Source organism: Dromiciops gliroides, chromosome 5, assembly GCF_019393635.1.
Source record: "Dromiciops gliroides isolate mDroGli1 chromosome 5, mDroGli1.pri, whole genome shotgun sequence".
In the NCBI taxonomy this organism is placed as follows: Eukaryota; Metazoa; Chordata; class Mammalia; order Microbiotheria; family Microbiotheriidae; genus Dromiciops; species Dromiciops gliroides.
Window position 1 is genome coordinate 65,714,110 of NC_057865.1, and position 26,336 is coordinate 65,740,445.

Sequence of the window (26,336 nt, forward strand, 5' to 3'; positions counted from 1 at the left end):
TCTCATCTGACTTGCTATGAAGGCAGAAGGAGAAAGCAGGTAACCCCTCTGAGCCTTTCCTGCACCACTCATTCTAAGCCAGAACATTTATACATCTTCATTAATGATGATCCTGAATTTAGGAGACCAGACTCTGTAGTCAGCACTTCTCCCTTTCATCACCAATCTGTGAAGTTGTGAAGATTAATCAGATTTATCTGATAAACACTCAGAAATTCTTAAAGGCCTCCTCATATCTTTTCATCATATATTCCATTGGTATTATTAACTTATCTTGTTGAAGCTGTCCTCATTTTCCCCCCTGATTTGTACAAATTGTTTACATTTTAATTCAATTAAGCTCGTTATCTGCTCCAACTTATGACAAATATATACAGTCCTTGCTATTATTCAATAAAAACTGCTAGCCTATTCTTCAAAGCAATAAATGAGACTTGTCAGTGTTGTAAGTCTGTTTCCTGAATTGATATGTACAAAGCAATTTTTTAGGTATTAGTTGCTTGGTACAGTTAGTTCCCAAACATTCAGTGCACTGAGTTTACATATGGGATTCTTTAAGTGGGTTCTAATGTTTCTATAATCTGGTAAAATGCTATTAATCTTTTGTGGCCCTTTTTAAAAAGTACTCTGTGTGCTGAAAACAGGTTCAGAAATTCAAACCAATTTTATGTGGAGTCATACACTATCATTACATGAGCATAATTAATTATCTTAATAAAAGGATTGGTGGATCCTTGTAAGGAACACAGTACTCTTAATTGTTTATGTTGCTAAAATTCAAATAAAAATAATTATCCATTGCTTATTTGTTCATGTTTTGTATTACCTGATACAGTTAATGATCATATGGCATCTTGCTAGATGCTTGGTAGTATTTAGGAGAAATTTGGGATGACCTTGGAATGATCTCTATGGTTCCAGCTGCTTACTCTAAACTCATACAATACCAGATGTGAAATCAGTGCATCTGCATTCAAACATTCTCCTGTGGATTTCGAATGATGAAACAGACAAGACCATAATGACAGGCTGATTAGACAGGTTTGGCATAAAGGGAATTCTGAAGACATTCATGAATCATTGTAGAACTGCATGAAATGCAGGCCACATCTTTATTTAAATCGCAGAAATATAAAAGTATTACTGAAATGAAATTTCTAAAAAAATTGGGGCTAATTTCCGGGCAAATCATCATAGACTTTTAACAGGGTATATTTTGTTAATGATGTATGGAAAAACACTAAATTGACTAAAAGGATGTGTGCAGTTTTTAGATTTAAAAGCAACCTTTGCATATTTAATTTGTGTGTTTTCATTTAAGCATTTGCCTTTTTTTTTCTCTTTTCTTCTTTTTTTTTTTTAAGAATTGCTAATAAATGCCTCCCTATTTATGCTGCCTGGCCATGAAATCACATGTTCAGTGTCACATAAAATTTAGTACCTAGTAAAATCTGTTCAGACTTCAACTATATTTTGCCTTCTCTGTAGCTAGAGCCAGTCTTCGAATGTTTGAGATACAACCAGCTGCAGCTTCTTGGAGCACTTCATCAGGAGAGCCAACCATATCCAGTAAAAGCTAGGGCAAAATGAAAGGGGAGGTGGAGAGAGGAAAAAGAACCAACAATTAATCTCAAAGCTAAATATAATAAAATCATGTGATTGAAACAATCTCAAATTATCAGTGTCTAGGAAGATCATGGACAAGGGTTACAGGATGGTTTTAGGCATTGAAAGTGGACCTGTTAATGAAGACTTGAAGGGCTTGGGGGCATAAACAACTTTCTATTATTAAGGGCTACACCAGGTTTCTTGGGGAGTTTTTTTCTTACCTTTGGATATTTCCCATCTCACTCAGTAGGTAGATTGGATAAATTGAAGTCCTAAATGATTTTATTTCTCCTATATCTTTCTCATTTCTACTCTCCCTTCTGATTTCTACCTCCTTGTTTTAGAACTTTATTAACTCTTCTTTTTTTCCATTTATTTAGTGCCTCCTATTTGCTTTTCCCCCCAACACCACCACCCCATTACAAACAATGAAGAAAAATGTCCACATTGGCCATGTCCAAAAAAAGTTTGTCTCTTGCTTTCTGAGTTCTTTACTTTTCTATTATGAGGTGGGAAGCACATTTCATGATTAGTCCTCTGGAATCATAGGGCAGTCATTACATTGATAAGAATTCAGCACAATAGTATTCCATCACATTTCTATATCATAACTTGTTTATCCATCCTCCAATTTATGGAAACCCCCTCAGATTCCCATATTTTGTTACTTCAGAGTCATATTTTTTTACATCCTTAGAGTTTTGATTAGAACTAATCCTTCCCTTAAGCTTTGTCATTGTTCAGTCATTTCAGTGGTGTCTGACTCATCATGACCCCATTTGGGATTTTCTTAGCAAAGATACTGGAGTGGGGGCAGCTAGGTGGCGCAGTGGATAAAGCACTGACCCTGGAGTCAGGAGGACCTGAGTTCAAATCCGACCTCAGACACTTAACACTTACTAGCTGTGTGACCCTGGGCAAGTCACTTAATCCCAATTGCCTCACTAAAAAAAAAAACCAAAAAAACCCAAAGATACTGGAGTGGTTTGCCATTTCCTTCTGCCGCTCATTTTACAGATGAGGAAACTGAGGCAAACAGGGTTAAGTGACTTGTCCAGGGTCACACAGTTAGTGTCTGAGGCAGACTGGAACTCAGGAAGATGAGTCTTCCTGACTCCAGGCCTGGTACTCTATCTAATGAGCCACCTATCTGACCTCCCTTCATCTATTCTTCTTTTAGTTCTCCCATATCCCTTCTCCCCTTCCCATTCTTTTTTCCCATTCTTCCCATCCTTCTCCCTGTCTTCCCATCCTTCTCTCATTCCCATTTTCCTGTTAAATGAATTATGGTTTTATACCCACTTCTATGTGTGTGTTCTTCCTTCTTTTGACCAGTTCAAATGAGAAAATTCAAGTTTCAGCTACTTCCCTCCACACCCTACTGCTTCTTAAATGTAGATATCTACTTGTCCATCCTGACTATCTAAGAATTTTCCCTAACTTTCCTTTCCCTTTCCCCAAACCTGACCCTAGAGTGTTATTCTTTTGCTCTTTTTCCATTCTTTTCTTAAATCATTAAGACATAACCGAACCACTCCTAGGAAACCTGATGATGTTAGAGCTCAAAGGGGACACGTGTATCATCTCTCCATATTAGAATATAGACAGTTCATCCTTGTTTACTCCTTTATTATACTGTTCATTAGTGTTTACCTTTTGATGTTTCTCTTCATTCCTATTTTTGAACTTCAAAATTGCTTGAAAGCTCTGGTCTTCTCAATAGGAATGCTTGGAAGTCTTCTACTTCATCTAAAATCCCCCACCCCCACCCTGTCCCATAGGATTATACTCCATTTTGCTGGGTAAGTTATTCTTGACTATAAGCCCATATCCTTTGACTTCTGGTATATCATATTCCAAATTCTCTGCTTCTTTACAGTGGTTACTGCTAACTCATATGTGACCCTGACTGTGGTTCACTGTGGCTTTTTTTCAGGCTGCTTGAAGTATTTTTTTTTCCTTTTACCTGGAAGTCCTGAATTTTGGCTATGATGTTTCTGGAAGTTTTTGTTTTCAGGTTTCTTTTGAGAAGTGACTGGTGGGTTTCTTCTATTTCCACTTTCCCTTCTAGTTATGAGATCTAGGCAGTTTTAAGATTTCTTGAAATATGCTGGGGTTTTGGGTCATGCTGTTTGGATAGTCTAAATTTTATTCTTCTTTTTTACGTCTTTTGACTTAGTTTTCATATTTCTTGTTGCTTCTTGGAGTCATTGGCTTCTATTTGGTCCATTCTAAGTTTTTGGTCCATTCAGATTTTCAGGGAGTTTGCTGCTTGGGCAAGGTTTTGTGTCTCTTGGTCCAAGCTGTAAATTCCCTTTCCAATCATTGTTCCATACCTGTCATTTCTATTCCATTTTTTCTTCAACAACTCTTATTTCATTAATAAAAACATTTTTTCACCTTTTAAAACTGTTATTTCATCTCTTTAGGATTTCTAGGTCAGTGTGTGCCCAAGCTGTGTTTTTCTCTGAGTCACTGCTTGTAGATATTTCAAAGTCATTTTCTTCTGCATTTGTATGTTAAATATCACTGTTACCGTAATGGCTTATCATGGGGTGGTTCTGTTCTTGTTTGTCCATTCTTCCAATTTACTCCTGACTTTGGACCTAATATGAGGACTAGGCTCTGTGACACTTCTGGAAGAAATGCCTGGGGTGGCCCTGTTACTACTTTCTTGGGGTACTGAGTGTTGTGTTATTCCAGTGTTTCAGGGTCAGGGTGGAGACCTGCAAGTTTCATATCTTCCAAAATAGTTCTATACAGAGCAGAGCTTGATTTCTGCCTCCCTGTCTGAGCTCTGCAAGTTCCTGGCCTGGGTTTGGATCTGTGTAAGAGTAGATTGCTGCTGGACTTGGCTTCTATCTTCTAGCTGGAAAGCTCTGTTGGTTCAAAACAGTAGAATTGTAGGCTCCTCATTGGTTTGGGATTCCTGCCCTGGTCATTCCTTTGTAGGCTAATGTACTCTACATGAAATACAAGCCACATCACTGAAGATGCTGCTGCTGGTTTCTAAACTTTCTCCTCTCTTCATACACAGACAAGGCTACCCTACTGGAGACACAACTCTTCTGATCAGGTCCCTTCTCAGTGTACTGTGGATCTGCGACTCAAAACTGGGTGGTGGGCAACAAAGCTGCCAGTTTATACCTGTCCCCATCTCAGTGACCCAGTATATGTCTAGTGATGCCCTGAATGAGTCTAGGACATCCTCTTGCCCTGCCTCACAGCCTCTTCTTGGGCACTGGAGTATTCTCTGTGGGGTGTGCTGTTGGTTGACTCCATTCCCACGATCCACAGACCTCTCTAGGCTGAACTGGGCAGGACAAATGACTGTGACTTTTTCTCAATTTCCCTATCAGCATTCAATCTGGTGTATTTTCTAGTTCTGTTTGGAGATTTTGGAGAGGAACTCACTGCAGTTTTGTTGGTTTTGTTGTTGTTGTTGTGTGGTTTCTTTCTTTTTTTTTTTTACCACTCTACCATCTTGGATTGACCCCATTTGACCTTATTAATAACCCTCTATTTTCAACTAATTTCCCATAGCATCATTTCTGGATGTCCTTAAGGCAGAGCCCCAACCCAATCTCACAGGGTTGTTGACAGTATCAAAATGGCAGAGCTAGGATTTGAACCCCAATCCTTTAACTCTAAATCCAGTGCTTTTCCTATTATACTGTGATCCAGCACAAATTTCTGGATTTATTTTACATTATTCATCTTCCCTGTTTTGGTTGGGGTGCCTTGGGAAGAGGGCAGTGGTGGCAAAGAGGGCCATCCTGCTACTGACATAGTTGCTCCAGCAGGAACCTACCTGTACTCCTGTGAGGGGTGGGGTGGGAAAGGAGGTATCCTTGGAGAGGGGCACCATGGTCAGTGGATCCCCAGGGGTGAGGCTGGGTGAAGGAGCAGGATCCTCATCCATAGTGTGTGGGCTATTGGAAGACCATGAGGTGAGCTGAAGCACATGTACAGCAGTCTCTAGGCTGCCATGGGCAAGAAACATACCTCCCTTGAAGGGGAAGAAGTATACCCCTACCAGCTGCCAGCACCCTGGGACATAGCCCCAGAGACCTTGCTCTAGTTATGGATATAGATATTTTTTAACTTTTTTTTTTTTTGGTTGGGCAATGAGGGTTAAGTAACTTGCCCAAGGTCACATAGCTAGTAAGTGTCAAATGTCTGAGGTCACATTTGAACTCAGGTCCTCCTGACTCCAGGGCTGGTGCATTATCCATTGCACCACCTAACTGCCCCCAGATATAGATATTTAATAAACATTTGTTGAACTGTAATGTTTTTGGGGGTTTTTTGGTGAGGCAATTGGGGTTAAGTGACCTGCCCAGGGTCACACAGCTAGTAAGTGTCAACTGTCTGAGGCAGGATTTGAACTCAGGTCCTCCTGAATCCAGGGCTGGTGCTCTATCCACTGTGCCACCTAGCTGCCCCCACCGTAATGTATTTTTGCCCACCTAACTCCACCATTAGCACTTATGGAATGGAGCGAATGGAATACAATTTCTAGAATTCTGGCTCACAAAAAGTACTTGTTACATTGGTCTAGGCATTTGTATCCAATTTGTTTGTACTTTTTTTCACACTAAAAGTAATTTTTGAAGTAGGGAGGGAACACAAGTAGCTACTCTATGCATTAATTAGTAGTAGAAGTCAATGTAAGAATTAAAAATATATATCACACAAAATGGGACATTATCTACCATTCTGTTACTATCCAGTAATATCAAAATGGAAAATGATGGCACTAACCCCTTGAATTAAAAAAAGTTAATATAACAATGATAGCTACTATTTATTTAAGAACTAGTTTTACAAAGTCCTTTAGAAATATTCTAACTCATTTGACTTTTTTATCCTTATACTATCTATGTGAGGTAGGTGCTATTATCTTCGCTTTTTTGTTGTTTTTCAGCCATTTCAATTGTGTGTGACTCTTTGTGACCCCATTTGGGTTTTCTTGACAAAAATGCTGGAGTGATTTTTCCATTTCCTACTCCAGCTCATTTTACAGATGAGGAAACTGAGACAAACAGGGTGAAGCGACTTGCCAAGGGTCACACAGCTAGGAAGTATCTGAGACCAGATTTGAACTCAGGAAGTTGAGTTTCCCAGACTCCAAACCCAGGGCTGTAGATACTATGCCACCAAAACCTCACTTTACAGATGGGAAAACTCAGACTCAAAGTACACTACTCTTGCCACTATACCCAGCTGCCTCAAAAACACCTCTACAAAGTATTTTATATACATATACATGGAAACAAATGTGTATACATGTGTATATACATATATTCACATATATTTACATATATCTATACCTACATGTCTACTTTGAGCCTCACAACAACCCTGTGAGGTATTATGAGGTATTACAAAGTGAAGTCTTACATCACTTGACAGATGAATAAACTGAGTCTCAGAGCTTTCGTGATTTGCTCACGATCACACAACTCTTAAGTGTCAGAATCAGAATTTGAACCAGGATTCCAGGCCTACAGCCTTTTCCATTATACTATCCTGCCTCCACATCAGAATATCACTTTGTTAAGACAACTATGGGCATAGTTATTTTGGTGTGACTTTATGAAGTGAGTCTTGTTTGGAGAAAAGATTAGTCATCTAAGGTTTGGAACGCTAGTCATAATGTTAATAGAAAACAAATCACTAAGTTTACGTGTTTACAATGTCCTTTATCATTAAGCAATAGAAAAAGAATCTTTATCTGACTTGGAGTGAAGCTCAGAGGAGTAAGAGTTTTCATTATTTGGACTGAAGATTCATTTGAAAGATGCTGAACATCCTGAAATCACATAAAACATACCATTTTAGGGCAAGCCATTCAACCAAAGTACAGTTTTGTTACATCAAGGGAATTTTTACAGATGGGTACTCTATGACATTCAACCTAAATGGTTAAGCATATAACCCACATGCCCCTCCCTTCTCGTGGTCACCCAGTATAACCGATCCTAATTCATCTGCAACTTTGGATGATTCCTTCAACTTATTTATATTTATAAGCATGAAAAATCTCTGGTGACTAATGAGTTCCATATTCTTATTACCCATTATGTAAAATGGTGCCTTCTTTTATCTCTCCTCAAACTACCCTTTTTCAGTCTTTAAGGACTCTTAGTATTCTGAAACAAACAAGTCTATGCTCACTCTATCAGCAGTCTTCATGACTATATAAATATCAATAACATTTCTTCTCAGCCTGCCTCTTTGTAAAAATAAGTTATGAGGGGGCAGCTAGGTGGCGCAGTGGATAGAGCACCAGCCTTGGATTCAGAAAGACCTGGGTTCAAATCCAGTCTCAGACACTTAACACTTTTAGCTGTGTGACCCTGGGCAAGTCACTTAACCCCAATTGCCTCATCAAAAAAACAAAAACAAAAACAAAAACAAAAAAATAAGTTATGAGCATTGGTTGATTGGGAGAATTGAGATGTCACTGCTGGAGATCAGCAAATCAAGAAGGAGACAGGATTCAGGAGACAGGTAAAAAAATCATAAGCTCAGTTTTAAACATAAAGATTGGTTTAAAAAAAAAAGATGAATTCTTTCCATCTCCAGAGAAAGAACCGATGGAGTCTGAATACAGATTGAAGCATACTTTTTTACTTTCCTTATTTTTCTTGTTTTTTTTTTTGTCTATGTTTTCTTTTACAAGATGACTAATATGGACATATGTTTTTCATGACTACATATGTATAAGCTATATCAAATTGCTTGCCTTCTCAATGGGGGAGGGCTGGAAGCGAGGAAATTTGGAACTCAAAATTCTAAAAATGAATGTTTAAAAGTATTTTACATGTAATTGGGGAAAATAAATTACTAAATTAAAAATAATTTTTTTTAAGTGATGGGCTTGGTTTTAAAGGCAGTGGGGCATCCAGGTGAAGGGAGGTGATCCATAGGCTGGTGTTCAGAAGATAACTAAGAGCAGGGAATAGAAGTTTGGGAGTCATTAGCATAGATATGATTGTTGAAGCTGTAGGAGTCATAGGACATAGGATTTGAAGCTGAATGGGACCTTTGATATCATCTGTTCTATCCCATTTATTTCCAAATGAGGTTAAATAGCTCAGTTACATAAAGAGATAGGACTCAAAACACATATATCCTCTAATTCCAAATCCAATGTGTTTTCCATCACCTAAAAGAATTGCAACAATCAAGGGTGGTGTTTGAGCTCATCAATCAATTGGGTTTTATTGATTGAATAAACATTTATTAAACACCTACTATGTGCAAGCCTATGTGGGCAAACATCTATTAGTTCAATGCCCTTTGATAAGATCACTCAGGAAGAGTATACAGGAAAAGGAAAAGAAGGCCAAGGGCCTAAGGGAATATCTTCCTTAATGGGTGAGAAGAGGAAGAAAAGATAAGGAAGGCAGAAATTGTCTTGTCTTATCATTTGCCTGTATTGAACTCCAGTACATAGGCTCGGCATTTAGGAGAATGGAAGAAGCGTGTACAGAGTGCTTCCCAAACCTTAAATGTCAGCTCTTCTAATTATTATCTTGTTCACATCTTTTTGATGGAGTTCAGTTAGAAATGGCCTTAAAACAAATCAACATCCTGCTATTGTCATTTTATATTTAGTGGTCTAGGAATTATTGAACAGTAGATTAAAGAACTGCTCTTGGGAGCTGAATAAAAGTATTAGGACATAAGCTCATTTCTGATGGGCTCAATGAAAGCATACCTGATACAACTCTAGTATCAGACAGGATAACGGGGTGATATTTACCTCACCATGTTGCTATCTGATTTTGATTTTATCTGCTACATCTCTGTATTTTGAAAGTTTTTCATCCTATATTATTTGGAGATTGAGTATTTTTTATTGTGATATCTATTAAAATGATTTTATGGATCATTGTTCTATCTCGATGAAGCTTAGCACCAGGTTGGTATGTGAAAATGCTTCAATACAGTTTATGGATTGAGTAATTAAGGATATTTTGAAGTTTGTATTTGTAAAATGTGGGGCAGGTAGGTAGTACAGTAGATACAGGAGCTAGAATCAGGAAGACTCATCTTCCTGAGTTCAAATTGGGCCTCAGACACTTACTAGCTGTGTGACCTAGGGCAAATCACTTAACCCTGTTTGCCTCATCTGTAAAATGAGCTGGAGAAGGAAATGGCAAACCACTCCAGCATCTTTGCCAAGAAAATCCCAACTGGGTTCATAAAGAATCAGATATGACTGAAATGACTGGACAATAATAACATTTATAAGATGGGATTTGCTATATATGTCTGTAATGATTGGAATGACGCCACCTGCTGGAGACTTACTGTAGAAGAGTTCCGCCCATGAAGCAAAGGTCTTTGAGGGCAAGACCAGGAGTCTTTTCTTTGGCATCAGGAAGTGACCCAGGCGAGTGGGAGGAGGAAGGAAGAGACTGGCGCTCGGTCTCGGTCTCTTTTCCTCTGGACTCTGGTGGAGAAGGGAGCTAGAAATGTGCTCTCCCTTTAATAGATAGGAATCTAGGCCTTTCTCTCTCTTTACCAAATTCTTATTCTCCTTAATAAATGCTTAAAAGTCTAACTCTTGCTAAAGCTTATAATTTATTGGCGACCACTCATTAGATATTTTAGACAGACTAGCTAGAATTTTAGCCCTTAACAGATATTTTTTTTTAAGAGTTAGACTTTTAAGCATTTATTAAGGAGAATAAGAATTTGGTAAAGAGAGAGAAAGGCCTAGATTCCTATCTATTAAAGGGAGAGCACATTTCTAGCTCCCTTCTCCACCAGAGTCCAGAGGAAAAGAGACTGAGACCGAGCGCCAGTCTCTTCCTTCCTCCTCCCACTAGCCTGCGTCACTTCCTGATGCCAAAGAAAAGACTCCTGGTCTTGCCCTCAAAGACCTTTGCTTCATGGGCAGAACTCTTCTACAGTAAGTCTCCAGCAGGAATGACAATTCAGAAATCCCTGCCACTTTGGCATGCAGAGAATTGGGGAACCACTTAAAACAATGTGGCATACCCCAAACTCTAGCAGCTTAAATACCTTAAAATTTAACAAGCATTTCCTTCTACAGGCAAAGCACTGAAGCACATGGCCTAGTTTTCTGGCCCACCTCAATTTCCCCCACCCTTTACCTACCCTATACCTATTTTTTTTTTAATCCTTTTTGTTTTTGTTTTGTTTTGACTTTTGAAAGGCACTGAAAAGACCTGGAATTCACCACACCTTTAAGTTCTTTAAGAGCACAAAAGGGTGCTTAGCGAATCTTTTGCTTTTTATTTTTGGTTTTGCTTTGTTTTGTTTTTTTTTTTTTACTTTTGTTTCTTTTGCTTTTCTTTAAAAACCCGATTTTGTAAACTAAGTGACTTTTCAAAGGCATTTTAAGTATATGCTGTGGGTGAGGCCATCGGGCCTCAGAAGCTACCAGAATTCTTTTTTTAACTCTTTCTTTTTGAGAGAGGGTTATTGAACCCTATTGCTTGATACCTCACTGAAAACATTGAATATTGAATCTTGCTAATTGAAGTCTTATTTCTTTTTGATGAATTAATCACCACTTTAAGTATCTGCTACTGTTATACTAGAGAATTCATGTATAAGATGATGTGGTTTACTTGCTAAAAGAAGATTATGTAATAATGTCTAAAAGAAGATTATGTAACAATGTCTAATATAATCAGCTATTTACATTCATTTATTATTTATATGTCATTATACTCTGGCTATGGTTTGGAATTATTGTATATATCACTAATATGTTCTCAGTTATGCAGCATAGCACGCATTTTTACCATCATACTGTCTTTGGTGAAATTAATGAGATTTCGGAAGTATGGAAACTTATCATTTCAGAGACTAACTTGCTGTGAACTCTGATGCAGGCCCTGGAGAGAATATATGTGCAACAAAAGGAGAGACAGACGTAAGTCCATGGTTTGCTTATGATGGTGACTATGTAGAGCACAATTACTAGGCACAGTCCAGTATTCATCCTCTCTCCCTCCTAATTTAACCTAATTTAACTGAACTTATTTATCTTTTTATCTCACTCAGTTGAACTCACCTGTGGCCTAGCACAATCACTGGCTGTCTCGGAACCATGAGATATGGTATGATAACCTTTCCATAACATTTTCAGGTGTCATGAACACATACTAAATTTGGCTTTGATCCAGACACATGGTGGTAAAAAGTGTTACAGATTGCATAACTACCTCAACCCTCTATTAGAAGTCTAAGGATATAAAGGAGGGAATGTAATGAATTTATTAATTTGATCATTGACAATGCTATGCTAAGGTTTAGTAAAAAATACAGCAATTCAAACAGTTAAAGAAGATAATCCAGCTTTCCAGACCAGAGTCCAGAATCCAGTTTTCCAGACCAGAATCCAGTTTCCTCCTGATGACATCTTACCACTTCAAGAAGACAAGAGAACTCAGAGACTTTATATGAATTGTTTTGCTTTATTAGCTTTTACTATCTCCTTTCTGTTATAATATATACTATCTGTAACATGTACTCTCTGCAGAGGCTCTCCCTTTGCAAGACTAATGTCAAAGCGTCGGTTCATGAGGACAAAAAAAATCGCCCCTCTGGACAAAACTTTCCTCTCTTCCTTTTCTATACTGTTGTTCACATATTATTAGTTAGCAATAGTTATTATATTCTTTTTACTGTTCCATCAAGGAAACATTCCGTTTCTTGAGGAAGCAAAGGGGGGAAATGTGGTAAAAAATATGAAAGGTTTTTAACAGTCGGTTAGGATAACTGAAAGACGCCAGTTTTTGAAGGACCACCCTTTTGGGGAGGAGACCAACAGTCCGCCTGCTGCGCAAGTCAGACTGCCTGCTACGGACTCGACTTCGGGGGTGGAGAGAACGGAAGTGGGGCTTTTTTCCGGCTCGGCGGGGCTCCTGACTGGGTGGCACGGAAGGTCTCTCTCTCTCTCCAAAGGTGGTTTTTTCGGTTTGGGTGAGTTTTTATAAGGAATATAGACTAAGCTTAGACTTAAGACGATTTGTATTGTGTTTCTACTTTCCTATCCTTCAAATCAACATCACCTTGTGACTACCATAACAATAAAAGGTCTATCTAGAAAACCAAAAGCTTCTTCCATTTATTTACTAGTCTGGGAGATAAATTAAGGGAAAGGTTAAGTAGGGGAGATTCATGATCTAATATCCAATTTTTAATCTCACATGTCAATGTGGGGAAAGATAGCAAGTTTCTGATGGATAATTCTAGCCACCATTACATACTTCAAAATATTCTCTAAGTGCTAAGTGGTAGCCTGTAGGGATTTGCTGCCCCATTTCTACATTTTCTTACACAATTTACATTGATCACAAAGTTTAGGTTCCACAAAGAGAACCCTCCTTCTATAATTTCTGGTGGCGATGACTTGTTCCTAAATTTCCAGCATGAGGCCTTCCATTCCACAAACAAATTATGATTCTGCCATTTGTCGGACACTTCGTAGCTAGGGAGTTGATTGAGTTCACGGGGACATTGCCCATGGAGAGACTTTTTGTTCCACTCTTGGATTCTTGCCACTTCTTCGGCTCCATCTTGCATTTGACAAATCTAGTGATGCATACTCATGGTTACTATTGCTTGGCTGACATGATGTCTGCTTGTTCCAAGAGTATTTCTGTAGGTTTCAGGCATTTAGGTGGTACAGAGGATATGGGTCCAGGCCTGGAATCTGGAAGGCCTGAATTCAATTCTAGCCTCAGATGCTTACTAGCTGTATGACCCTGGGAAAGTCACTTAGCTAGCCTTTGTTTGCCTCAGTTTCTTCATCTGTAAACTGAGGGTCAAAAATAACACCCACCCCCCCTAAGGTTGTTATGAGGATCATATGAGATAATAATGAAACACTTAGCATGGTGCTTGGCACATAAGTATAGTATAAATGTTGGCTATTATTGTTATTGTTGCTCCTTTATCATATACTCTTGAAATGTCCAGCAATGCTTTTCCTCCTTTTTGACAAGGAAGGGTTAATCTTTTTACCGCTAGCTAAGGATGATGGGCATTATAGTTTGTTAATATTTTATGGGGCTTTGTTAGAATACAGTCTTTCAGTTATGGTTTTTTATACATAGTCTATTATATGTACAGTTTGCAGTTTAGAAGAATATATCAAAACATATTTTATAGGTGCTAATTGCTTTATTATTAGGCTCTTTTACTAACACAGAAAATAAATGACACAATTAATAATAGTAATTGAATGTATATGGAAGACTTCCTATTCATCTGATCATTATAGTTGCCCCTTTCTGGGCCTTCTACATTATATCTGTTTTGTTTCCAATTTCTTTTTTGATGATTTCCATCATGAAATTTCATAGGCCGTCTTGGCCCTCAGGACTCAACAGAATACTAGACTGATGTCTGTTAAGAACATTTTACAAAGACACCTAGGATGTTTTTCCTAGATTGGTATTGATAGCAAAGAGCCCATAATTCAATATATTTTGGGTTATTTCATCTAAATGCATTACTCTATATCTCACAATGAAATTAATATGCCACTTTTCTGCCCATTCACACAGCTTTGTGAAATCTTTCTCCAGACTATTGACTTAATGTTTTAATTACCAGAAGAGTTTAGTGTTTTACAAAGACCTAAAGATTTTAGTTTTTCAGATCATTAATAAATATGGAAAATCAGAAAGCATGCCAAGTTATCTAGATTTCCAGCAGAATCCATGGGTAGCACTTCTCTGCCCACTAAAGCCAGTGCCCATCCATCTGTCCCTGCCTATATTTTCCTACCTCTAATCTGGTTCTTTATCTATGACAAAGCATTAACACTAGCCCTAATTAACAATAGGTTTTTTTTACCTTTAGGTATGGAACATAATCTAAAGTTTTTCTAAATACTTAAAAACCATTGGGGAATGCTCCTTGCCCACTTACTTATTCATCTACATTCTAAAAGAGAAATCAATCACCATTTCCCTTTATAGAAGTTATTTTGCCCCCTCCCTGCACATGGCTTATGTTTACCACAAGGGCATTCCAAAAAGTCTCATTTTTATTATAGACTCTACTAGCTTGCCAGGTATGAAAGTGAAACGCAACAGTCTACAAGCCTTAGGGTCTTGTCTGGAGCCATTTTATGACCTACTTCTTAATGCAACTTGGGCATCACATTTAATATGGATGTAATGACTTCTCCATTCAGCAGTGCTCCAATCTGAACTTTTCAATCAATTAATCGATTTCTTAATCAATAAGCATTTATCAAGTGCCTACTATGTTGAAGGCACTATATAAAGACCTAGGGACTTGAGGACAAAAATTAAACAGTCCTTGACTGACCCCAAGAAGTTTACAATCTATAACGGTAATATATCCTTCTAGAGATACCTAAAGCTTAGGTGTCACCCTGTCACTCTCTTGCCCAAGAAACTCCAATAGCTTCCTCTTATCTCTAAGATAAAATACAAACTCCCTCATTTGGCACCTACTGTGGGTCAAACCTAATCAGACTTAGTCCAACTTGTTCGAGGTTTAAAATGCAATAAATACTTGTGGACCAATTAAAAAATACTAATTAAAAATTAAAAGAACACAGTTTAAAAAGATAGAAAAGATAGAAAATACTTCTCCCTCTGTAGTCACTAATTCAGGAAGATGACCTGCAAATAACTGGAGCTCAGGATAATCTGGAATGCCCTTTGCCCTCAGATGTTGCCTTTTGTAAAGGAGGGGACTGACTGTATAATGGATCCAGTGTTTATGAAGACACATTTCATCCTGCAATCCTATAGAATTCCATCACAATCTGGCAACCAGGTGATGAAGTTAGTTTATTGACTGCACAGGTGGACTATCAAAAAGCATTTACCAGACAAAGTGGGCTGGCCCTCATTCTTGTCTGTTTTCCAGTGAGAAGGCAAGAAGTAGACCCTTGGTGGAGAGTCCTCAGGCCTTTATTTCCCCTCTGGGGCCATGTGACTCATTAGTCCATGGCCCTCCTGCTGTTTCCGTCTCTGTTACTTCTATTATTTCTAATTTTAGGTGAAGGTTACAGGTGATTATGACCTGGTGAGGAGAGTGAGTCACCAAAAATCTGGCAGCAATAGTCAAGAAATCAGATGGTGAGGAATAAAGTTCAGATCTGCTTGGAAGTGAACTCTGTGGCAGAGAGACTTGCCTTTAAACCTGACCTTAGACCCCTAATTAGCTGTGTGACCCTGGCAAAGTCATTTAAACTGCCGTCTACCTCAGTTTCCTCATCTATAAAATAATACCAGCACCTTCTTCCCAGAGTTATTGAGAGCAAGTGAGTTAGCATATATACACTGGTTTGCAAACTTTTAGGTGCTACATTGGTGCTAGCTACTATTGTTTATTATACATTTTAGAGCAGATATTTATCTCTATTGGTAGAGGGAGTTTCTTTGTTGGGAGTCCCCTCCTTAAGACTGGTCAAATCATAGCTCTGATTCCCCCCCCCAAATTGCTTTAACAAGAATAAAGTCAAGGGTCCCTAAGCAAATAATTTCTATTTTCACCCTGACCCCTACAGACCTTGGAGATTTCTTGTCTTCTTGAATTTGCATTTATGGATCTGACATAATGCTTTGATGCTGGCCTTGTGCCTATAAAAACACTCCTAAACTGACTAAAGAAAAGACTGGAAATCACAGAAGCATAGACTCTTAAGAATTGAAAGGAGACTTAGAAACCATCATATCCTGGCTCTTTGCTTTACAGATGGGGAAACTGAGGCCCAGAGAGGAGAAGCAACTTGCTCTAGACTGACTAAAATTAGAATCCTCGGGTTCCCAAAGTCTCAGGCCAGCATGCATTCCAGTGGCTTTTAAAAAAAGATTCTTCTTGGATGCTTTTTATTTTTTTGCCATAGTCATCTATTGTTTTCTCATGTCCTCACATAAAAGTCACTGCAGGAGAAATGGCATCCAAGTCCAGACCTTGTATACAGTCGACATCTGATCTCACTGTCACGCAAATTGCAAGAAGTAACACTGTCATTAAGGAGGACAGAGCCCAGTCAGTCAACAAGCATTTGCTAAGTGCTTACTATGTGCCAGGAACTAGTGGAACCCATTCAGTTCAGAAAATGAGAAGGGAGGTGGGGAGGCAGTTGCTGTTCTCAGCAGCAAATGCCATGTCTTCTCTGAAGCCCATGCAGGGCCCTGGTGAACTGTCAGATGAAATGAATTGCAGAAGCTGGGATCCTGGATTCCAACCTAGCTGCCGCAGAAGCTACCAAGCAGTGACAGCCGGAATGCAGCCAGACTGGCTGGCTGGCTGGCTGTGATGGGGCTCTAGGAGATAGCAAGAATTCCAATGCAATTCATGTTCCTGTGTTGTGGATTAATGCTCCGACCACAATTGCAGTGCCCTATCAACTGGAAAATAGAAAAACTGTGCCCAGTTCAAATCAGCTCCAGGAACTGGAGAGATTTTTCTGAAAAACTGCCAGTCTTAATGTGAGTCCAGGTACTGTGGAGCTCACCCAGTTCTAATTAAAGCCTGTATTTGCAGCCGGTATTCACCCAAACAAAGCGGAGTCAAACCACGAGAAAATCTGTTATCACTCAACTCTGTGCATAGTTTTCATGCAAGTAAAATATTACATAAAATTATGAACTGCTAAATATAAGAGCAGAAATTGAATGCAGGCATCAGGTTCACATGCTACCTTTCTTTAACCTTCCAGGGGATGCGAAGTATGGGTCACAGCTGGAGGCAGATGGCATGTGCCTACAGAGATCAAAGGCCTTGTATACTGGAGGGAGAATGTGTGTGTGTGTGAGTCTAGGGCAAAAAGCAAGCACCTCACCAGTCACCTTGTACTACTTGACTCCAACATTGTAAAAAATGGTCAGTGCTGTGCCTGAATATTATTTTCTTTTTTTAAAAAGTTCCATATAATATCAAGGGAGTGGAGGCTAGCTGATCTTCCACGTATGCACCAAACTCTCTATAAATTTCAAGGACACCTGCAGGCATGCAGATGAAAAAAGGGAAAGGCTTTTTTTTTGAGGAGCAAAAACTTCATAAACCTGAGGCGTTTCCCCCCTCTAAAACAATAATGATTTCTTTATAGTTAAAGAAAAAAGTCTCGGGAGGAGGAAATAACGAAGCCGTATCCATTCCATCTTTACTTGTGTCCAACATCCCTTTGCTTTTGTAAGATTTCTTTCAAATAAATCTCTCACAAAATTTCCAAAATACTTCCAATGAACCCTGCTCATTAGTGATTTCAAGAATGCTTCCTGCTTCCTTTTCGTTAGTTGCCTGTTTTGCTCTAAGTCTCAGTTATGTCGATGTTTGTATTGGTTTTAGAGGGGAAAAAAAAAAGGTTCTTCTGGCATGTCCCAGTTTGCTTATGAAACTTGTAAGAAAAACAAGAATGCATATTTCAGAGTCTGACTCCAAACCCCAGACATGTATATACAGTACATGCAGTACATATGGTGGTTTGGCCAAGACAATATTTATTTATTTATTCGATTCATAAAACATTCAATTCGCGGCCTCTGGGTACATAACAAAGCAATGAGTAACACTCATTGATGTTTAGCAAAATAAAATAAAACGCAGGAAGCAAAATAAACCCAGCTAAAATCTAACCAAAAAGATGGGCTTAGCCTATATCCCAAATGTCAAAATATTCAAACTCTGAAAGAAAATCCTCAGCTTCCAACAATCAGCCCTCAATTGGACTTGGCCCTAAATAGAATTTTGAAGCAGCCGAGATTTGCTTTTTGGTGCCTCCTACCGGCAGGCCTGAAATTTTCACTCCCTTTTTTGCTATTGTGTAACATTCCCATTCTGCCCTTGGGCTCCTCCTGTACTGAATCTAACATGCTAATTTACACTAAGGTGTTAGGGATGTCTCTGTCCCATGTGGCCCAGCACCAGATTCAATCTTAGAGTTACAATGCCTCCTCCCTCACCCTGATCACTCTTTCTTGAGTTCATTTTGCATCATTCTAGAGTTCATTCTGGGATATCTTCGGCTATAGCTTCCCTATATCTTGTGTCTGTCTCTCCATAAAAGTGGATACAAGGATGTCTGGCTCCTGTAAGTGCATTCAGGGATAAAATTCATATCGTCTGTAAGATGACCTTTATTTTACACCCATAAAACATGAAAAAAATCCATAAAAGACTCAAAGTAGTTCATAACCAAACTCTCTCCAGTAAATCTCATTTTTCTCCTTATAATTCTATATAAACCACTTGACTAATGGCACCACATTATGGTGCCTTCAGAAGAGAAATGAATGTGGCAACTCTGTGATGGTCCACGGAGTCACACTTTTCCCACAGGGATACCTCCAGTCTCAAGGCCTACCCTAAGACAATTTTTATGGTGGTAAATCCAGCACAAAGGGGTTCCTTTGTCATCATGGAGACTCAATCACTCATCTTCAGCAAGGTATGGGCTAACAAGTACCAGCATGCATGTTTGCAGGGGGATCGGTCTATTATTGGTATTGCTGGGTCAAAGGGCAAACACAGTTTGGAGGCATAGTTCCAAAATGCTTTCCAGAATGGCTCTACTAGGGGGCAGCTAGATGGCGCAGTGGTTAAGCACCGGCCCTGGATTCAGGAGTACCTGAGTTCAAATCCAGCCTCAGAGACTTGACACTTACTAGCTGTGTGACCCTGGGCAAGTCACTTAACCCCCATTGCCTGCCCCAAAACAAACAAACAAACACCCCCCCCCACCCCCCCACCCCCCCACCCCCGCCAGAATGGCTCTACTAATTTACAATTACAACAAGAGTGTAATAGTGGGCTTCTTTTCCTGCAGCTCCTACAACATTTCTTTCTTTTGTCATGTTTTCCAATCTTATGGATGCCTTACCTCTTTTATTATTTATTTATTTATATAATTTTTTGGGGTGGGGCAATGAGGGTTAAGTGACTTGCCCAGGGTCACACAGCTAGTGTCAAGTGTCTGAGGCCGGATTCAAACTCGGGTCCTCCTGAATCCAGAGCCAGTGCTTTATCCACTGAGCCACCTAGCTGCGCCCCCCTTCCCCTTACCTCTTTTGTTTTTGTTTTTTGTTTTTGTTTTTGTTTTTGCAGGGCAATGAGGGTTAAGTGACTTGCCCAGGGTCACACAGCTAGTTAAGTGTCAAGTGTCTGAGGCTGGATTTGAACTCAGGTCCTCCTGAATCCAAGCCCATTGCTTTATCCAGTGCGCCACCTAGCTGCTCCCTTACCTTTTTTTTTAAAAAAGGCAGTTAACCAAAATTTTCTTGAGCATCTACTGTGTTAGTTACCACCTGCCTGCCTCCTCTTCTTCCTTTCTCTTCTTCCTCTTCCTCCTCTTCCTTCCTCCTCTTCTCCTTCCTCTTCCTCTTCTTCTTCCCCTTTCTCCCCCTCCTCTTTCTCTTCCTCCTTTCCACTTATACATCCGATACCTCCTAGGACATGAAAATACATTGCTGTGGCACCTTTTGGACTAAAGAGGTTACTGAGCCTTGAACTCTATTGCACATAAAATCAAGCCAGGCAGCAAGTCCCTAAAACTCAGGCATGTCATATTCCTGAATAAGTCTTAACTGATTGAACTGCTAAAGAATCAAACTTTCCAGCAAAGAGAACTGGACATTCTGATGAGCAAAGACAAAGGTAATTATAGGGAGGTGACATCTGAAAGAAATTTTTGCAATATCCCTACTAAATGAAACAGAAATGAGACGTGGGGGGAGGTCAGAGACCATAAATCAGTCCCAAGACAAAAACTTAAGGGCCAAACAGAAAAGAACTAATTTTCCCACCATAATGTTTTCCAGATATTTTCCCTTCCTACCAGTCTCACTTTCATCGAACCAATTCATCTAGACAAGGCACTTGTTAAAAAATGCCACCCTCTACATAAGATGAAAGGGAAGTAGATTCTCAATGTTTTCATGGCAAAATTTCACATCAAGTGGAGCAACTTCAAGCCTTGTCTCAATTTTTATTCTAATGATGCATAAAGTATCTTGTGAATAACAGCTTCTCGAATGAGGCGTTAAGGGGGAAAAAAAGGCTTGCCTGAGGATGGATAAAGAGATAAATGAGGATGGAATGCTTTTAAATTTTGTTCTATTATATAATATGTAAAAGTGCCAATGCAAATTCTCTAAAAATATCATTTCAAGACTCCATAAGATTAGCTTCTGGTTGTTTTGAATCGGAGACAGCTTAATGTTGGGTGGAAAGAGGAATTAAAATGAAATCTGCTATCAGCCTATTTTGTCTGCAGGAGCTCCTGTTCAACTGGCCAAAACAAGCTAATTCAGCCCAGTTATATTTAGAAGGAATACATTAGTAAGAGGCCTGTGGTGTCCATTTAAATGGTGAAAGACCCAAAAAAAAAAAAAGCATTAACTCTTACACTTTCCCAAGTGCATTTCTACCAGGCTGCTTTGCCAATTTTATTCCAGGTACTTATTCCAATGGGGAACTCCTTGTACAGACATGGGAATCCTTAGGGATATGTAGACCCTTAATATATAGGTGGGGAAGAAATAGTGTGTTTGCCATTTTTTTAGGGGTGTGGTAGAAAGTGAATGGAGAATGAGTACCAGTTTTAAATACTTTAAAAGATAAGGATTAGCCATTAAAAATGGATTTCTAGATGAATGAGAGGTAGCCCTATAACTCTTGTGTTGTTAAATTAATTAAAGAAATTCAACTTATTTTTGAACTTAAGGCAAAAGAGCTATAGAATTTTATTCACACCATTCCCTCCACTTGGAATGTCTTCTCTAACCACACAATCCCAGTCTTCCTAATCTCTCACTACAGAAATCTTATTTATACAAAAGCTACCTGTTCCAGGAAGTCTTCCCTGATCTCCTCTACTAGAAGTGACCTCTCCTTTCTCTGAAATCTGATAGCATTTTGTCTGAATTTCCTTTACAGCACAAATCATATTGCATAACAGTTATTTGGATATACACTTAACCTTTCCTCCATGAGGTAACATGGCATAGTGTCTGGAGCACTGTCCACAGAGTCTGGATGACCTGGGTTTCAGTCTTGTACAGTTACTACTATCTATATGACTCTTAGCAAGTCACTTGATTCCTTTAAGCTTTCCCACTTCCTTGTCCAAAAGTGAGGATAGTATTAACACCTACCCAATGAGGAACAACTGAAATTATATTTATAATATAATATTTTATATTTACTATATTATATGAATATGAACACATTTGTATGTAATATGTTGGTATTTAATAATAAAACAATACCATATATAATATATTAAGTATTGCTTTGCAGCACTTAAAAGTGCAATATAAATGTAGGTTGTTATTGTTAGTTTTACTTGATTCCTTTTAACTTAGCAAAAATTAAGGGATTCCTCTGTGTAGGGCACTGTGCTAAGCCTTAAGAATACAAAGATAAAAACCAAAATAGTCCCCGCCCTCAAGAAGCTTACATTCTACTAGAGGGGTATGTGATGTTTAAAATCTAATGTGAGGGGCAGTTAGGTGGGGCAGTGGATAGAGCACTGGCCCTGGATTCAGGAGGACCTGAGTTCAAATCCAGCCTCAGACCCTTGACACTTACTAGCTGTGCGACCTTGGGCAAGTCACTTAAGCCCAATTGCCTCACCAAAAAAAAGAAAAAGAAAAAAAACCTAATGTGGGTCCTTACCTAACACCCCCCCCCAGTTTTGGGGGGAAATTAGCTAAGATTTACTGATAAATTCAGCAAGAGTTTAGGCTTTTAAGTATTTATTAAAGTGTATTAGAAGTTAGTGAAGAGAGAGAGGGTAAGAGCAGATCTCTTATAGAATGAAAAACCCTAGCTTAGATCTATGTGGGATAGCCCTAGCAGCCCACGTGAAGTTCTGATACCATGCCAAAAATCCCGGACAAAAAGAGGCCCTCTCTTTTTCTCTGTCTGCTGCCAAGTCTAAGTCTTGGACCAAAAGGCCTATCTGGTGAGCCACCCTCACCTTCCTACTTCCTGTCTCCCTCCCCAAAAGGGGAGGTCCTTCAAGTTGATTGGTTGAGGGTGGTCTCCTGTTGATGTCATAGTCCACAGCCTCTGAGAACAACACCCCACTCAGGGCCGGCCAGGTGTGGTCTTAATTTAATCATCCTTAAGTAGGTTCAACCTCTGAGAACATCATCATACTCAGGGCCAGTCAGGTGTGGTCTCAATTTAATCATCCTTAAGTAGGTTCTCAGTCTCTGTCTCACCCAATTCAATCAATTCCAAATCAGTCTTCAGGTGGGGGCCCCTGGATGTCTGTTATTATTTTTTCTAGTGCTATAAAATAATTTTTAGGTAGTCTGATTGGTATGACACTGAATAAGTTAATTAATTTAGGTAGAATTGTTATTTTGGGGGCAGCTAGGTGGCACAGTTGATAGAGCACCGGCCCTGGAGTCAGTAGTACCTGAGTTCAAATCCAGCCTCAGACACTTAATACTTATTAGCTGTGAAACCCTGGGCAAGTCACTTAACCCCAATTGCCTCACTAAAAAAAAAAAAAAAAAGAATTGTCATTTTTATTATATTAGCTTGGCCTATCCATGAGCAATTGATATTTTTCCAATTATTTAGATCTGATTTTATTTGTGCGAATATCAAGTCTTATTTATTCTTTGTATCACCCAGAAAGATAAAAAAATAAAGCAAAAATAATAAAAACATGAAAACGATTTTGCATGAAATTAAAACAGCTTCTATAGGACCTACTTAAGTAAGTTGGCATGAAAAAAATGAGAAATGGATGGAAAAACAGATAGTGATACAAATTAAAACAATTTTCCAAAGAGGTCTAAACACTGACAATGTTGCCACATGAGGACATCAAAAGTGTCTAGAAACCACTTCACTCAACAAACATTCAATCTGCTTACCAAATGAATAAAGATGGCATCCAAGGGCAACACTAGTTTAGTCATAAACTCATTTGCAAATCTTAGAACAATGGTGGAAAATTATGATCAGCATTGCCTTATAACACAGAGAAAGGTAATGGTATGGGAGGGAGGAGATTAAATTTAAAGAAAATATGGCAAGAGAACAAACAGCAAAATTATCTTAACTGTATTTAAGGATGAAACTGGAAAGACAACAAATAGATGAATAAATGAAAATATCTCTAAAGATAACACCAGCATGTGCAGTGATTGGATTCTAATATCAGAAGACCCAGAAGTGTTTATAGAGGAAGTAAAAAAGGTAGAAAGGAACAAAAAGGGTTGAAAAAGCATCTGGACTGGACCAAGAATACACAAAAGTTTCAAGCTGGAAGTAGCACAATTTTGAAGACATTCAAGGATTAGCATCTGAAAGAGGGCAAGATACTGAAGATATTGAAAAAAGTCTTAGATCTTAATACTACAAAAAATAAGAGTTGATTATGAAAATGTCAACAGCTACTAACCCATATGCATACTTCCCCATTTATATAACAATTTTTAGGAGTGTGATAATCACATATATAAAATTCATCTTTGATGAAGGTATGAGAAGGCAACCAGCAGGCTTATATAAGTGATATTCCACAGTAGAACGTCTCTATAGTCACACAATTGAATAAACAGTATGGAGACTATACTGTCTCACTGCACTAACTAGTGTTTTTTTTTGGGGGGGGGAGGGGTTTTTGGGGAAATGAGGGTGAAGTGATTTGCCCAGGGTCACACAGCTAGTAAGTGTCAAGGGTCTGAGGTAGGATTTGAATTCAGGTCCTCCTGAATCCAGGGCTGGTGCTTTATCTACTGCGCCACCTAGCTGCCCTCTGAACTGGTTTTAACAATAAAAAAGCACTTGCTTCTTTAAAGATTCTGCCCTAACAAGGTATCATCCAAGCACAACTCAAAAACATACCAGATTCTTTTAAAGAAAGGACAACAAAGGAGATTAATATAAAAGTATTTTATAAAATAGATATTCTCAGCAAAGGCATTCACATTAACCTGGATGTTTGGCACAGAATCTAAATCAAAGAGGCATTTCCTAGAAATGGCAACATCTTCTAAAGGCTCCTGTGTTTGTGCCAATTGCATCAAGATAAGTATTATATTAAGTAAATGAGATTCTAACAATCCACATAAGAAAAACAAGTGGATAAAGAATGTATATACACACATATTTTGTTGTTGATCAGTCATTTTGAGTCATGTCCGATTTGGGGTTTTCTTGGCAGAGACAGGAGTGATTTGCCATTTCCTTCTCCAGTTCATTTTATAGATGAGGAAACTGAGGTAACTAGGGATTGAGTGACTTGCCCAGGGTCACATAGTTCTGAGGCTGGATTTGAACTTAATGAGTCTTCCAGACTCCTGGCCTGCCACTCTATCCACTGCACCACTTTGCTGCTCATACACACACACACACACACACACACACACACACACACAAATATATACACCACAAAGACATTTATACACATATACATATATGAATATGTATACATATACACACATACATATATACACACAGGCAAATTAATTAAAGAGCAACAGAAACCACAAGGTAGGCTTGGACAGGCTGCAACTATAAAGATAAGATCTTATATGAGAAGTAGTATAAAGAATAAACAAAATATTAACAGAAATAAAAAGCTAGGCTAGTCATATAGCAAGAACAAGAGATAACTGATGGCCAGCCTGGGTATTCCTTTGTTTTATGTGCAATTTCAGGATAACAAAAGTAGGGGACCTAACAGCCAGTAAGTAGACCTGCTATGGTGGATTTCATGGGGCACAAAGATGAAAGTCACATGGGGTAGGCACACATGGATGCATTTTTATCCACATAGTTGCTTATCAGTGATATCATGGTTCTATCATAATCATAATCATAAATTCATTGGAGAATATCCCCTAGAACATAACACAATGCTTTTTGTATCTAATAGCTGCTTTAATAAATATTTATTGAATAGATGGAATGTGGAAAGTCAAACATGACTAAGTGCCCAATCAACCATTCAGTAATCAAGAGTTGACTACTGCAATGAGCAATTTAATCTGAATTGTCAATTTCACACATTTCGTACACAATTACTTTTTATGCTGTTTCTAGTGTACTATTATGTTTCAGTCTTTATCATTTCTAAGTGTACAGTGGCCCACTCCAAAGAAACATTTCTTACGTGCTTTTATAAGTCTAGTCTAAAAGAAAAAAATGCTTGAAATAAAAAGCATATGGTAGAATGATGTCAAAGAAAAGTATAAAGTTCTGTGTAGCCAACATGCTGCTAACTTTCAACACCAAACTACTTACTGGAAAATGTTGAAGCACCTAGTTTGGACTACCATGTTACACACATAATTTATCCTAATGAAATACTTCTGAAACAATTAACTTATAATACAACACATAATACAATTTTTAAAAACCCAGTGAATAATATGTATAATAACAAGTTCATTATTACTGAAATCTAAGTTATTGAATTCTCCCTCAAACTGAGAATACAACTCAATATTTACATGTGGACAATTCCAAAATATACCTGGCTATAAATTTAGGGAAAATGGATGAAAGCTATAATTTAATGAAAATGGCAACTTGATACCTTGAAGTCATATATTGTTAGTATAATTTTGTAGCTATTTTGACTTATTCAGGAAAGCATCTGAATATTAAGAACTCTCACTTATTTGAAATTTTAAAAGCGTACTATTCATTATGTTCTGAATTATTAAAAAGTATTTTGACAGATTTCTTAATTTTTCACCATTCTTTTAAAACAT

The 26,336-nt window shown here is 38.4% G+C and overlaps 1 protein-coding gene across 1 annotated transcript in view; it reads right to left on the minus strand.

Annotated features, from left to right (window-relative positions):
- Nucleotides 1-1,462: 1,462 nt before the first annotated feature.
- Nucleotides 1,463-26,336, minus strand: part of ODAD2 (outer dynein arm docking complex subunit 2) — a 204,246-nt gene continuing 179,372 nt past the window's right edge. Inside the window, exon 19 of the mRNA XM_043965032.1 lies at nt 1,463-1,576. Coding sequence (XP_043820967.1) covers nt 1,463-1,576 — 114 coding nt within the window. The remainder of the gene's footprint in view (nt 1,577-26,336) is intronic.